The 14,666-nt window shown below is 46.8% G+C and overlaps 1 protein-coding gene across 1 annotated transcript in view; it reads right to left on the bottom strand.

The window, feature by feature from the left end:
- NRF1 (nuclear respiratory factor 1) overlaps positions 1–14,666 on the bottom strand; it is a 121,679-nt gene that overhangs the window by 13,510 nt on the left and 93,503 nt on the right. Inside the window, exons 11-12 of the mRNA XM_065406342.1 lie at positions 5,561–5,617; positions 2,879–2,959 (exon numbers count right to left, since the gene is read on the bottom strand). Coding sequence (XP_065262414.1) covers positions 2,879–2,959; positions 5,561–5,617 — 138 coding nt within the window. The remainder of the gene's footprint in view (positions 1–2,878; positions 2,960–5,560; positions 5,618–14,666) is intronic.

The following is a 14,666-nucleotide window of genomic DNA, read 5'->3' as shown; positions in this document are numbered from 1 at the left end:
ATGAGAGGACCTTTCCTCTTATCCCATGACTACTTAGTTTCTTTTAAGAGCTTTGATAAGCAACTCTGTCAAAGGCTTTCTGAAAATCCAAGTACACTATATCAACTGAATCACCCTTGTCCACATGCTTGTTGACCCCCTCAAAGAATTCTAACAGATTGGTGAGGCATGATTTCTTTTTACAAAAGCTGTGTTGACTCTCCCCCAACAAAACTTGTTCATCTATGTGATTTAGGGTGTCTTGTTTTTGGGGGAGCTAAATTTGAGATGCTCTACAGGGTCCTAACTGCAAAAAGTGCTGAGCTCCCCGTTTCTGAATAGTCAGACCCTAGTGCTAGCCATCCCAAGGCACTTCACAGACACTAGATAAGGAAATTGTTCCACCCAGCATGGTTTGAAAGGACTTGCAAACTTTATTTTGTTTTGTGACCTCAAACCTGCCTTCACATCACCAGGTGTCTCTGGAGGAGCCATCCTGGTCTAATCATGTTAAAAAATCCAACTCTCTCAAAGATGCACAACAGAGCATAACAGAATTTTACACGTGTGAACACCAATGTCGAGGTGCAACAGGGCAGCTTATGGATGGAGCATGAGTATGAATGGGGAAGCCCCAGACACCAGCCTGTAAATTATAATGAATATAATGAGGCTTTAGTCCTGACTTTTCCATGGAACATTAGCCAAACACAACAGCAAACAAAAATGTTTCATTTTCCTCCAACAAACTGCAAGGGTCCCAAGGGAGATTACAGCAGTATTGCACCCACTGTAATTAAATAGTTCTGCCCCCTCCCACCCTCAACAGCTAAGCACATCAAACTACCTATGTGGATGTCACCCGTGTTATCTGCCATTCAGCTGCCAAATGTTTCCTAAAACTCACAGTGATTAACCCTTTGCACCGTCCTGGTTCATCTTGTTCTATTTCAATGTGCTCCCCTCAGCTCATTCATAACAACCACAGGAGTGGATTTCTCTAAGAGCTCAAAGACTGGATAGGGACTGATCTGGTACCCTACACTCTGCATCACTAACACAGCATGGGCCAGGATTTCAAAGAACCACGCATACAAGGGTTGACCCTTTTCTTGATTAATTTTAACTTATTTAACGGTAATGGGAGCTGCTGGCTACTCGGTATTGTGAAAAATCAGGCTGTGTATTTAGGTGCATAAATGTGGACTGTGAAGACTAAATTTAGACGCCCATTTTTCAAGTCCTGGCCTTTGTCTTTTCCTCCACTCTCTTGTTCAGAGCGGATGCTTGTTGTGTGTATTGAGATTAAGTTGCTCTTTTACACATTTACCTTCTGCTACAATCCACCAACTTCTACCTTTTCTGGCCTGGGGTTAGCATGATCTAAAGCCAAAAATACCCTTCTTTGAGGGAGAAGCTAGAGCTCAGGAGGAGAAAAGCTGAAGATTTTTTTGGCTTTATTTTTTATATTTTCTACCCTTTTTACTTTTCTTTTGCCTTCTTGGGAGGGGAAGGATGATCACTTGGGGCTTCCAATCACAAAGATATGGCAGAGAGGGAGCCTTGAGCCCCTGCATTCTTTTTGTCCAATATGAAATTGGAAAAGATGCCTGGGGCGTACATCCCAGAAAGAGCTCAGATCTTCCTCTTGGGAAGAGAGTCAGCAAGGATTCCTTGCCAAGTGACTATTACCCACTGGAGAACCTGGGAGACAGCCCTGGAGCTTTGCAATGTAGGGTGGATTGGGCGGGGAGATTTTTGGACTTACCCCTACAGAATCCTTGGCTGGAGAGGTTGAGTCTCAAGTACTGAAGAGGACTGACCTGTCCCTGTGGAAGTATCTCCTGCGGAGTCTCTGTTTTTTTGTTTTGGGTTGGGATTTTTTTTTCGGGGGATGGAATGCAGAAGCCCCAGCAAGCCATTCAAATATACGGTCCTTTGCCATGGCCAAGCACAGATCCACAGGCTGGGAGCAACTGTGGCAAAATACCCCTTCTGTGGCTCCTGAGAGCATCTGTTCATGGGTGGAGCAGGTTGTGGCCCTGGGCGTGCTCTGCCAAGCTATGTGGAAGAGTCTACTCACCACAGACACACTCCCTCGTGGCTGGGCATGATGCAGTGCCTCTCCTCCTTCGGCGCCCCCTCCCGACAGCTGTTCTGGCCCTGCGCTGATCTGCCTCTTCCGGGGACTTGGCTCTTCGGCCAGGTCAATAACAGTCCCACCCTTTCTGGCATGCCAGTGGTTCGGCCCAACTTCAGGCTTTTGGGGCCTGCCAGGCCTTGGCCCCAAGGTCATCACACCCCTTGCCCTAGTAGGGGAACCCAGGCTCGCCCTCTACCCTGGGTTCCAGCCCCAGGGGCTCTGTATAAAGCAGAGGAGATCTGTTCAGACCCCCTGCTGTATATCTGGGCTGCTTCCTACTGTAGCCCATGGCTGGGCTTTTCTCACAGTCTCTGCCCCGGCTTATTCTTCTGTTGGTCCCAAAACAAAGGGCAGCCCAAACTAGTTATGAGAGACAAAAAGGGTCCTGTACCAGGCCTACCTGTCCCAAGGAGGCTCTAGTTAGGTTCTAGCCCCAGCCAGGCCTTCCTTCCTTCACAGGGCTAGCTCAAAAGGTCTACTCCCTCTCCCAGTCAGCCACCACTGAGCTTGGCTTTTCCTCTCTCTCCCGCCTCCAGGCTTGATACCTTGTACAGGTGTAATGGGTGGGGCTGACTGGGGCCAGAGGCTCTGATTACCCCCTTCCTGGTCACTGCGGTCTGTATACTTCATCACAAGCTGGGACCACAAATTCCTTCAGTTAATACTCTCAGGTGGTGTTAGTAACACCGGGAAGCACTTTAAAAAGGTGTTTTTATCTTGACAGTATTCCTTTATTCTGAAATTCTGAGCCTTTACCTTCCTCTTCTGTCATTTTGGCCTCGTTCTGATGTATCTGTAAAAACCTTATGTTCTTCTTACTTGATAAAAAAAGAGGGGCTAAGAGAGGAGACAAAGAAGCAGATCGTGTTTTTCCAGGGGAAACCAATTTCAAATCCTCAGCTCATGACCCTGTCGGCTACATTACCTATCCCTCCCTCCCTCACTTCTGTATGATGCGGAGGATGAATCTAGAGCTGAATAAGGATACTCAGACCGGCTTGAGTTAGACGTAAAGCGTGTGCATACTCTGTGTAAGTTTTCCCCATGTGGCTCTGCTCCTATGTAACTCATTCCCTACCTAAGACACTAATTTTGGGCCTCTCTCAAGCAGGGACTGCAAGTCTTCTAAAACCTGGCCAATTTTTGTGCAAGAGAAAGAGAGAGATGTGGCAAATGGAGACTAGGAGACCAAACATAGAATCATAGACTTTAAGGTCAGAAGGGACCATTATGATCATCTAGTCTGACCTCCTGCACAACGCAGGCCACAGAATCTCACCCACCCACTCCTGTATCAAACCTACATCTGAGCGATTGAAGTCCTCAAATCATGGTTTAAAGACTTCAAGATGCAGAGAATCTTCCAGCAAGTGACCCATGCCCAACGCTGCTCATTTCCACTTGTGATCTAAACAACTCCAGAAGTCTAGTGGACTAACCCACCTTTCTACTAAGCTCCCTTGATCAGCTGGCTTTACAGAATAGAGGAGGGTAAACCTGATAAGATTAGCCGTCTGTATCATGGTCAATTCAAATATATAGGAAACCTGGTTAAAAATACTAAGAAAGAATCATAGCATCCAACTTTTACTAAAGTTAGAAACTAAGTTTTGTTTTCTTTTAAATGAAATATAAACAGCAGTGGAGGATATTTTAGGTAGCCGGCTAACAGGTGTTATGAGGACAAAGCTTTCTAGATATTAGAGATGGGAAACACCTAATCAGTCGCAGAGTAGATTCCTCTGTGGTCCCCAAACAGAGGATGCATCAGCTATTAACCTGGTATGTTTGATCTTAGTCAAATGGCCAAGGTACCATATTATAGTTTTTAAAACTTCTGAATAGTCATTTAACAGAAAGCTGACGAAGTGGGTATTCACCCATGAAAGCTTATGCTCCAATACATCTGTTAGTCTATAAGGTGTCACAGGACTATTTGTTGCTATTCTCATTATGTTTTACCATAAATATTTTAAAATCACCCCTTCCCTGAAAACTATGTTAATTACAGTGCAGACTTCTACATTCTCTATTAATTTCTAGTGGTTTTCAGGGCAATTGCTATGGAATCCTATTACATTTCTATTGAAATCTATCAGTTTAATCCGTATTAAAGACTACAGGGCTTTTCCATAAAGTAAAGACTATATCTAAGCTGAGTTTAGTTTTACATTTAAAATACCCTTTAGGATCCCATATTCTCTAGAGGGCCTTTGTATAATGGCAGCTGCAAGTTCTGAAGTGTGAAGAGAGAACCGCACCTGAAAGTGATGCTCTATTATTTTGATTTTTAAGGACAAAATTTATTTTAAAATATACATAACAGTAATTTGAAGTCACAAAGGCATTTTAAAATGTATTTAAATTCAATTTATTTAAAACAATTAAAAAATACTTAACAGTTATCTCACACTCCAGTTATCTCTCACACACACACACAATTGCATTTCTCAAATAGTTTGAGAAGGGAAGGCACCCACTCTTGGGGGGCTACTGTCTTGGTCACCCACCCCTCATGGATCATGATGACTGTTAGCGAAATATATGCCATGTGTGTTTAGGGTGACCAGATAGCAAGCGTGAAAAATCGGGACGGGGGTGGGGGGGTAATAGGAGCCTATATAAGAAAAAGCCCCAAATATCGGGACTGTCCCTATAAAATCGGGACATCTGGTCTCCCTATGTGTGTTTATGTATCAAACAGAGAAGTGTACGTATGTACATATGCATTCCATTTGTGATAGACCAGTGCAAGTGAGCGGACGCACACCCATTGGAGTTCACTGGTCTATCACAGGCCAAACGGGATGATCTCTACTCTGTTTTTTCTACAAAGCTCCTCACTGTAGTTTCTCGGCACTGATGGGTTGGTGGCAGTTTACATTTGGGGTGGGGGGGCTTTTCTTTGTATAACTATTGTGTTTTACGCATTACGCGCATGCTCTCTAAGATGTTGAATCAGACATCTTACAAATCAAAACATCACACATACACCCCTCTTGCCCTCACCACAAGTGTATATTACTTGAGTATATTAGTGAAATATATATTTTGGGCCCGATCCTGTCACTCTCATTCCTTTCTTGGGTAGTAATCCCATCAATTTCCACAGGCGTTTAGCCTCAATAAGGATAGCCGGATTGGGCCCTCAGTGTATTAGCATGTGCATATCTACCCCACACCCATGATTGTTACTCTAGTATGTATCTGTGAATTTGACCGCACATGTGCAAATTTAACACACCCACAGGTGCATTTACATCTGAATTCTACTACTCTTCACTCATAGAAGTGAGAGAAAAAGATAGACAGACAGACGTGTCCCTCTTTGCGCTAAGAAATACCACGTGTGATCAGAACGCCTACAGAAACAAGCAATAGTGCCAACCAGCAGCTTCATCCCAACATCCCAAACTACCACCACAAACATTAACTCACCTGTGGGATTTTCTGTTAGCCTCCACTTGCAACCTGAACAGTCTGCTGCTAGGAAGCCTGACAATAAAATGCAAGTATAAAATGCTGAACAAAGGGCAAAAATATCGCAGGGGGGTGGTATAACCAGAATAGCCCATGTACGGACAAGAAATATGCCCTCTTCACTCCACTTGTGAAGGACAACAACTGAACAGAAGTCATTCTTGCCCTTCATGGAATTAAAAGCCATATTCAGTGTCCACATATGGAGTATCACCAAAATGTTAGATAGGCTAGACTATATATTTCTAACTGTATTTTACATTACATAAACAGTTCAGGGGCAGGAAGTGTGCAATTATTACAGATGATCCCAGGTATTAATACTCCCTTTATCAGATCATTAGTGCAAAACTTTTCACCAGGAAGGAGATTTCTTGCTAATATTTAGATCAGTGACATAATCAGGCCACAGAAAGCCTGACAGGCAGGGGCTGCTGCACGTTTCTAACAGCTACGGTCCCCATCCGTTAATGATCTCCCCTCCACTCCCAGGGAAAGTGTGTGTGTGTGTGAGGTGAAAACGAAACAAAACAAAAACAAAAAAAACACAAAACAAAACAAAACCACACAGACACACGACCAAAGCTGGATGCCAAACTGGGACTTCTACACATCCCAGAGCACTCGGTCAGGAAGTTCCTAAAATCCAGGTTCTCTCCCCATGTCACCCAACAGTCACTTTAAAAAAAAAAAAAGATAAACTAGTCTCCAATTATTTTTTCAGGTTACAACAGACTTAAATCTAAATGAGTTTCAAAAGTTAGGGTACACTTCACACTAGGATCACATATGAACACCAGCATTAACGCACACTGTAGAGCATTTAATACGTGAAGGTACAAAGCAACTATTGTTCAGGGAGTAGAGTAATATGTAACCAGATATTCTCTGGGTTCATCTAAAAGATGCCTTTCCGAGCATTTCACTGGCTTGTTCAGCAGTGAACATATTTCTGCCAACACACAGAGCTACATTCATGGCTGACAAACAGGCCAAGATATGCAGGTTCTTTTCTTCACTCACTTTTGTGTGTGTTAGAAATGAAGTAAACCTGTCTTCATCAGTGCAATAGGCTCATGTCAACTGTTCCTTATGACAAAACACTGGTTAATTGAGTGCCTACGACTGGTTTTACTTAGAACCCCATTTTGATGTGGTTTCTTAGGCCAATCCAATGGTATTTGATTTAAAGGCAGAAGAGGGATGCTGTAAAATTGCCATCATGAGGTTCTCTATTAATCCTCACTCAATGGCTCTGAGATCAAATTGACTCAGTTAACCCGCCAAATAAGGTTTTCCTGCCTGTACTGCAAATTCGGTGTGGAATCCAAAAGTGCAGCTGGGGCTTGATTCTTCGGTCACCCTTCCGCAATAAAGGACAATTGTGTCTGTGGAACGTGAAGGTGAGTGAGATAACATCTTTTACCTCACCCACCTTGTCTCTCTAACATCCTGGGACCGACACAACCGCCACAACACTGCATACAACTGTGCAGCATGCAGCAGACTAGAATCCAGCTCACTCTCACGGAATTCTACCCGCTCCGTGGGTGTCTTCACTCGGGAACAAAGGTGTGTTCTTTGGAGTTAGCTAACTGGCGTCAACTAACGTGAAGTAAAATTCTAGTGAAGGCGTGATATATTAATTGCTTTGTCTTCACTAGGATTTTGCTTCATGTTAGTTAACTAACTCGAGTTAAGAACACACTTTTTTCCTTGTGAAGACAAGGTCATTGAGAGAGTCCAAGCTTCCTCTCTTTTCTCCTCCAAAGTAACACCTAAACCTAACGCAGGGGTCGGCAACCTTTCAGAAGTGGTGTGCCGAGTCTTCATTTATTCACTCTAATTTAAGGTTTTGCGTGCCAGTAATACATTTTAACGTTTTTAGAAGGTCTCTTTCTATAAGTCTAGAATATATAACTAAACTATTGTTGTATGTAAAGTAAATAAGGTTTTTAAAATGTTTAAGAAGCTTCATTTAAAATTAAATTAAAATGCAGAGGCCCCGGACCGGTGGCCAGCACCCGGGCAGTGTGAGTGCCACTGAAAATCAGCTCGCGTGCCATAGGTTGCCTACCTCTGACCTAACGCCTATGCCCCCCGTCTCCCTTCCAATAAAACATTCCTGCTACAATGACCACACTCTGCTCTTTGTTCTGTTATGTGCTGGATTGTCACAGGCTATCCTTTCACTGCCTGTAGACTGTACATTTTTAGGGCTGGAACCTGTTAACTGTTTGGCACACATCACCCACTGTACATGTCCTGTACACCTTCAGCACTGTAACCAATACATCAGAGTAAACACATGACTCAAAGCCATAGTAGGTGTAGCATAAGGGACAGTTTTTACAGTCAACATTTTTAAAAAAGCATTTTCTTGCATTGTATCTTTGTTGTGTAGCAGGTGGGGACTATTTCTTTTTGGTATGCTACTGCCTCTGGCTGATTACTGCTATTTAACTCTGCACATCTGTTGATAAAAAAAGGTTTAGAGGCTGGGATTGAGGACTAAAACATAACATTTGTGTGTCATAAGCCATACACATAACAGGTTTTACTGAGTGTGGTTAGCTAGTATGGTGCTATGAGATTCTTGGGCGCATGTGCACCTCAAGTGGGATCCACACAGACAAATACTCAAAGAAGAATTAAGCAGCCCCTTCCATAATAGGCCTGTTTGTTCTCTACCTCACGGCAGTAGTTCTGAACCATGGTACATTTACCTCTGGGGCTACACATATGTCTTCCAATGGATACTCAGCTCATCTAGATGAGTGTTTCTCAACCTGGAGGCTGCAACCACTGGGGGGGTGGGGGGGGTGAGAGGGAGGGCGGTGCAGGACAGGTATAGGGGTGTCGCAAGTGCAGGGCTGGCATTAGGGGTGGCAAGCAGGGCCCCACAAAGCTAAGTTACATGCTTCAGCTCTGGGCGGCGGGACCTGGGCTTCAGACAAGGCTCACAAGTGAAAGTATCACACTAACATGTAAATACAATATTTATATTCCAATTGATTTATTTTATAATTATATGGTAAAAATGAGAAAGTCAGCACTTTTTTCAGTACTAGTGTGCTGTGACTCTCTTGTATTTTTATGTCTGATTTTGTAAGCAAGTAGTTTTTAAGTGAGGTGAAACTTGGGGTATGCAAGACCACTCCTGAAAGGGGGACAGTAGTCTGGAAAGGTTGAGAACCATTGCCTTAAGGGACAACAGAACAGGTGAAAAATTCTGGTTGATACATGAACAGAAAGAAGCAACTCCCAGTTTGAAGAAATAATTCTGTTGTAAATATTGACAGATAACATTTTCAAAAGCTTCTCAGAAGCTCAAGTTCCATTTTCAAAAGTGAGATGGCACTTTTAGAATCCTAATTCTTATAGACTTTCATTTAGACTTCCCGAGTGCCTGTCATATCCGAAATGGGACTTAACGTGCTTTTGAAATTCGTACCTGAGAATCTCAGTACAAATGCATTTTTTAAGATGACACATTGTGATTTAAAAGCTATGGGTTAAATTCATTGAGGATGGAACTGGACAGCTCCATTGACTTGTTGACTCCAATGGAGTTGAACCAGAGCTAAGACAAAACAATCTACAAGATCACTGCCAATCTGGCTTGACCTATACTGAAATAAACACCCATGATTTCAGAGGTTAAGGGGCAACAGAGCCATGAATACAGCTGCAATGAAATATATACGTTTACATTCTAAAGTACAATGAACACACAGTTTTGTGCACATCAATCGGCATCTACTAGAGCTTGAAAATACACAGAACTTGTGTTAGCAGGGGAGAAACTGGACGGCTCCGGGGAATAGGAAGTAAGAGCCTTTCACCGACAGGTCTCCTGTTCAAATCTGTCCTAGCCAGTCGAAACAGATGGTCATTTCTGAAGGCTGTTCAGTCTTATGAACTGAGGGACTGTCTCAGTCAGTTTCCTAGTGGACAACGTGTCCATGTCACACACACATGCTGTTGGAATTTTTTGGCAGATCCAGAGGAGAAGCAAAAGATTATAGGGGCAGGTAACAACTACTCTCTACCTGATAAAAGGAGCTTCTGCCAGAAAAGGGTTGAATCGAATCAATGGGATCGTATCTAGGAAGATCATGCTGCAGCTGCCTTTGTAACACCTATTCTCAGGGCCGGTGCAACCGTTAGGCGAACGAGGCGGTCGCCTAGGGCGCCAAGTGGTTGGGGGCACCAAAAAGCGGTGCCCTGGCTCGGCAGGGAGGAGCCACCTTCCGGAGGCACCGGAGAGCCAGAGCCTCCCGCTTGCGACGGCGGCGAGTCCCAGCCATGGAGGAGCCGGCGGCTTGAGAGGCATGGGCATGGTAAGGGGAGTCCGGGGGGGCAGTCAGGGAGCAGGGGGAGGGTTGGATGGGTCGGGAGTTCTGGGAGGGGCCTGTCAGGGGGCGGGGGTGTGGAGAGGGATCGGAGCAGTCAGGGGACAGGGAGCGGTGGGGAGGTTAGATGGGTCGGGAGTTCTGGGGGTCCTGTAAGGGGGTGGGGAGTGGTTGGATGGGGTGTGGGAGTCCCAGGGGTCTGTCTGGGGGTGGGGGTGTGAATAAGGGTTGGGGCAGTCAGGGGACAGGTAGGGGGGCAGTTAGGGTGGGGGGGTCTCAGGAGGGGGCAGTTGGGGACAAGGAACAGGGAGGCTTAGGTAGGGGGTGGAGTTCTGGGGGGCAGTCAGGGGACAAGGAGCGGAGGGGGGGTTGAGGGGGGCAGTCAGGGGGTGGGAAGTGGGAGGGAGTGGATGGGGGATAGGGCGGGGCTCTCCCCCCCATCCTCTTTTTTGATTGTTGAAATATGGTAACCCTAGGCGAGGGAGGAGCCGGGGGGCGCATGGGGGCTGGTGCCCACATGCATCTGCTGCAGTCTGCAGGGGCCCCCCGGGGGGGGCGCTGGGCCGCAGCCTGGGCAGGAGGGGCAGCTGCTCCCCACTAGCGGCGCCAATGCCTTTGCAGGGCTGCTGCCCCCCTATGCTGCGCTGGCTCCTCCACGGCTGGGGTTCGCCGCCCCTGCAAGCCAACACTCTGGCTCTCCGGTGCCTCCGGAAGGCGGTTCCTCCCTGCCAAGCTGCTGCAGCGGCCCAAGCCTGGCAAAGCCAGTGAGTGGTCTCGGGACAGGGGCCGCCAGGGTGGGGTGGGGTGGGGAGGACTCGCGGGGTGTGTGTGTGTGTGTGTGTGCACCCTCCAGGGGAGTTCAGGGGGTGAGGAGCGGGGAACCTGGTCTGGGGAGCAGCCCCTGGGCATGGCTGGCCCCTGGGGTCTATAAAGGCTCATTGGGATTTGCCCCTCAATGAACCGATGTGCGGGGGGAGGGGGGAGGATGCGCGCAAGGTGGAAGTTTCGCCTAGGGTGCAAAATATTCTTGCACCGGCCCTGCCTATTCTCAGAGTCTCAACAACTGAAGATTAGACAACTTAGTTCATGATTGCCTCCTGCACTTTGTTCCTTGTAAGCAGGATCCTATCAATATTTACTAAGCTTCCCCTGGAAGATGCTTTGAGTCTGACAACTAAAATCACGGGGGGGGGGGGGGGGGGGGCTGTAGAGATGAGGAAATTGAAGGATCCTCAGAACTCCAAGACCAAGAGGATCCACACTCATCCTCTCCTTGAAAAGGGAGAGAAAATGACTGTGATCTATAAACCAGCTATGGGAACAGTAAATGGTGCCATGATTAATTCTGAACAAGTTCCAAGCTAATGTCCTTTCTCTGGGTCTCCCAGTGTGCCTGTGCTTTAGCCTGGGAGCTCTTGGGGCAAGGACTTTCTGTCAGCATAGAAAGTCACGCTGTCAGCACTTAGTTGGTGCAAAATCCAAGACACTATGTGTACAGCTGTTATTTCGTAGAACATTCTAGTCTAGGAATAGCAGCTAGTGAGTAGCCTCCCTGGCAGAGAGGGCTATTTGAGAATCCACAGAAGAAGAGTTATGTAGGATAGGAAGTTACCTCAAGAGTTATTTCTGCCCAGGAATAAAGGAAACCAAAAGAGTCCATTCTCAGCGGGGTGAGGATGGAGTCAAATTCAGATCTAGCCCCCCCCCCCCCCCCTCCGTTACTGGAAAAGATCCAGGGGAAACGACTTCAGGAGCTTTTTGCATCTTGTAATTTATTTTGCAGCTTCACACTGACTCAGGACCCCTTGTGCCCTCTCCACTATGAGAGAGAAATGGCTGCATAGTGACATCTGGAACTGCTCCAAACACACTGCCCTCCTGATGGACTTGCGGAGCCAAGTAATTAGCACCCCTTGTGCCATTTTAAAGCCCTATTTCCTGTCCAAGTGCGTAGCACGCGGCAGCCTGAGCCCCGAGGGGAAGACAGGCTCTTGGGGAGGGGTTTGATTGGCTGTGTCGTGCAGCCACGGATAGAATGCATAAAGGTGGGTGTGCGGCAGTAGAAGCCACCGCCCCGAGTCTTGTGTTCTCATGCCAAAGTCTGCAGTGCGGAAAAATAGGCCGATTCCTCTTGCAATCTTCCTACCCAGCTGTTTACTGCCTGCGGATTACTGCAGTCACATGAGCTGCTTTACAGCAAAGCCAAGCTGTCTTCATGAGCTGAGAAGGTCACTGGGAAGACACCAGGCTCAAGAGAGAAACATACTGCCCTCCACAGGGCAGCTACATTAACATTCCCCTCCTGGTCACGGGGCAAGAGAAAAATGGCTTCACATTCCAGCCTGTCATCATGCCCCACCCAATGACAGCAGAGAGCAGGTATTGGCTACCTATGTCACTCTCACCCCATTCATTTGCTGGGCTGCAAGGGGGGGGGGGGGGCAGGGGGAGAGGAGCACAAGATGGTGGATTACCAGGAAGTGACAGAATGGTCAAGTTGGAATTTGCCTGTGGCTATTCCCAATTTGCATGTAGGATTTGAAAAATCGTATCAGATGACTGCTCCATAAGGTCTGGCTACTCTATCTACAGCAGAGGCCAGTCCTTGATGATTCAGACAAAGGCCACACACTGTGGTAACTAGCCGTGCTGTACACTAAGGTGGCAGAACATTCCTTCCTGACCCCTGTCACGATCTGCTGACACCTTGAGGCAGGAGCGCTGATTACTCCTTTCTTAGCACGAGTAGCTAGAAATGTTATCCAGCCCCTTTTCAGAGCCAGCAACAGCGCTTGACTCTTTAGGAAATAGTAGGGTGACCAGATGTCCCGTTTTTAAAGGGACAGTCCCGTTTTTTGGGACTTTTTCTTATATAGGAGCCTATTACTTCCCCACCCCCGTCGCGTTTTTTCACAGTTGCTATCTGGTCACCCTAGGAAATAGCAACCGAAGGATGAAAGTGATACGTTTTATAAAAGCAGAAGCACAAATGTCTTGTCTGACCGGCTCATAAAATTAATTCCCAAACACAGGCTGCCTTCACCCTATGCCATGAACACAGTTTTAGGGGCCCCACCTCTAACCCTTACTCACTGGAGTACCTCCATTGACTACAATGAGATAGCTCACATGGGTATGGGCTACGAGATCGGGCTCTTAGTTAAATCAGTCTGTGCTGCAGAGATCTGATGAAGGCGACACTGACGGGGTCTGACTCCACTGTGAAGGAACTTCAATTAACATACATGTCAAGGCTATTCCTCTCTTAAAAGGGACAGATGTACAAACACGCTTCAGTGCTTGAAATGAAATTAAACAGAAATTTATTTGGGAAAGCCCCTGTTTGCAGCTTAATTTACAAGGGATTTCTTCTGCCTGCAGGGGAAGTTTATGGGAGGAACCGTCTCACTTCGTAAGATGCCTTATACAGTTACAACAGCTTGCTGGGATTTGAGCCAGCTTCCCATTTGGATCAAATTGCATCCCTCTCCCACTCACATCCATTAAGAAAGAGCTCAAAGCTGCCCTCAGGTTAGACTATTTTTCTCCTACCAAAAAAAACCTTGTAACATTTTCTAATGGACTCTTCACTCTTTTCCTAAAAACAGAGGGTGCCCAAACTTTGCCCAGCTAATAGCCATGTGGGCAACCTGCCAGGATTCCGAGAACCAGGCCCTATTTGCGTCAAAAAGTTCAGAGTGCAGCCAGCCTCATCAGTAACATAGAGGCGCAGAGGTGGTAGAGCCCCTCCTGATCAGAACCGATTGAGGGTAACCACAGGCTGCACCACAGTTATACCTCGGCATCACTTCAGTCAACCCTGCAGGGTAGAAAAATGACAATGCAGCTAAGGGCATACAAGGCCTGGAAGAAGGCCCCCCAACACGTGGTCTGAGGGAAAATCTGCTTCTCCCAGGAATGAGGTCAGCCACCACGGAGCCTGAAACTGCACCAAAAGGAGCAGCAGCAGGTGCTACTTCACTCCGCTCTACACAGGACCCAGACACCAGAGGATCAGCAGGGATCAGAGACCACAAGGACCAAAAGGTCCCCCTCCCTCCAAGTCTCCCTCTTGTGGGCTGGCACTCCCTTAGATACCTCACCAGCTGTCTGTTCATGGAGGCAGCTTGGCTGGGCCCCGGAACAAGGGAGGGGGCTTCTGCAGCACTTGTTCAAGGCTGCCTGATGAGTGTCAACAAAGAGGATGGTGAGCAAGGAACTTCGGATAGTGAGAGCGGTGGAGAAGATTGAGTGAAGGGGCACTTTTTTGCACGGTGGCTGCTATTAGAATGGAAGCTCTTTGGGGGCAGGGACTGTGTCTTCCTACATGTTTGGGGAGCCCTGAGCACATTTTGGGCATTGAAACAAGCAAAAAATATATGTTTGTAATCATATTTGGCATCAGAGTCAGGAACAGTGCCCCCTCTTTCCTAAAAGTGCGTAGAGCAGAGAGCGCCTGGCTGGGCAGCTTTGGGGCTGATCTTGTTCTGCTGCCACGGTTAGACAAATCCTGCTTTGAACTTGTAAGCCAAGCAAAATGACTCTGGATGCCATTGCTATGGGAGAGGGAGCGGATGGCCCCACTGGCGGCTTTGCTGACTAGCACTGTGTTTACAACAAAGCGCAGTGCAGCCCAAGCTCTTCGTTATTTAATTACTGCAGCTCATCGGGATGACACCATCCAGTTGTGGGGAAGCAGTACTACTGTA

This window comes from Emys orbicularis, chromosome 1 (assembly GCF_028017835.1).
Source record: "Emys orbicularis isolate rEmyOrb1 chromosome 1, rEmyOrb1.hap1, whole genome shotgun sequence".
Lineage (NCBI taxonomy): Eukaryota > Metazoa > Chordata > Testudines > Emydidae > Emys > Emys orbicularis.
This window is presented reverse-complemented; position numbering and strand designations above follow the sequence as displayed.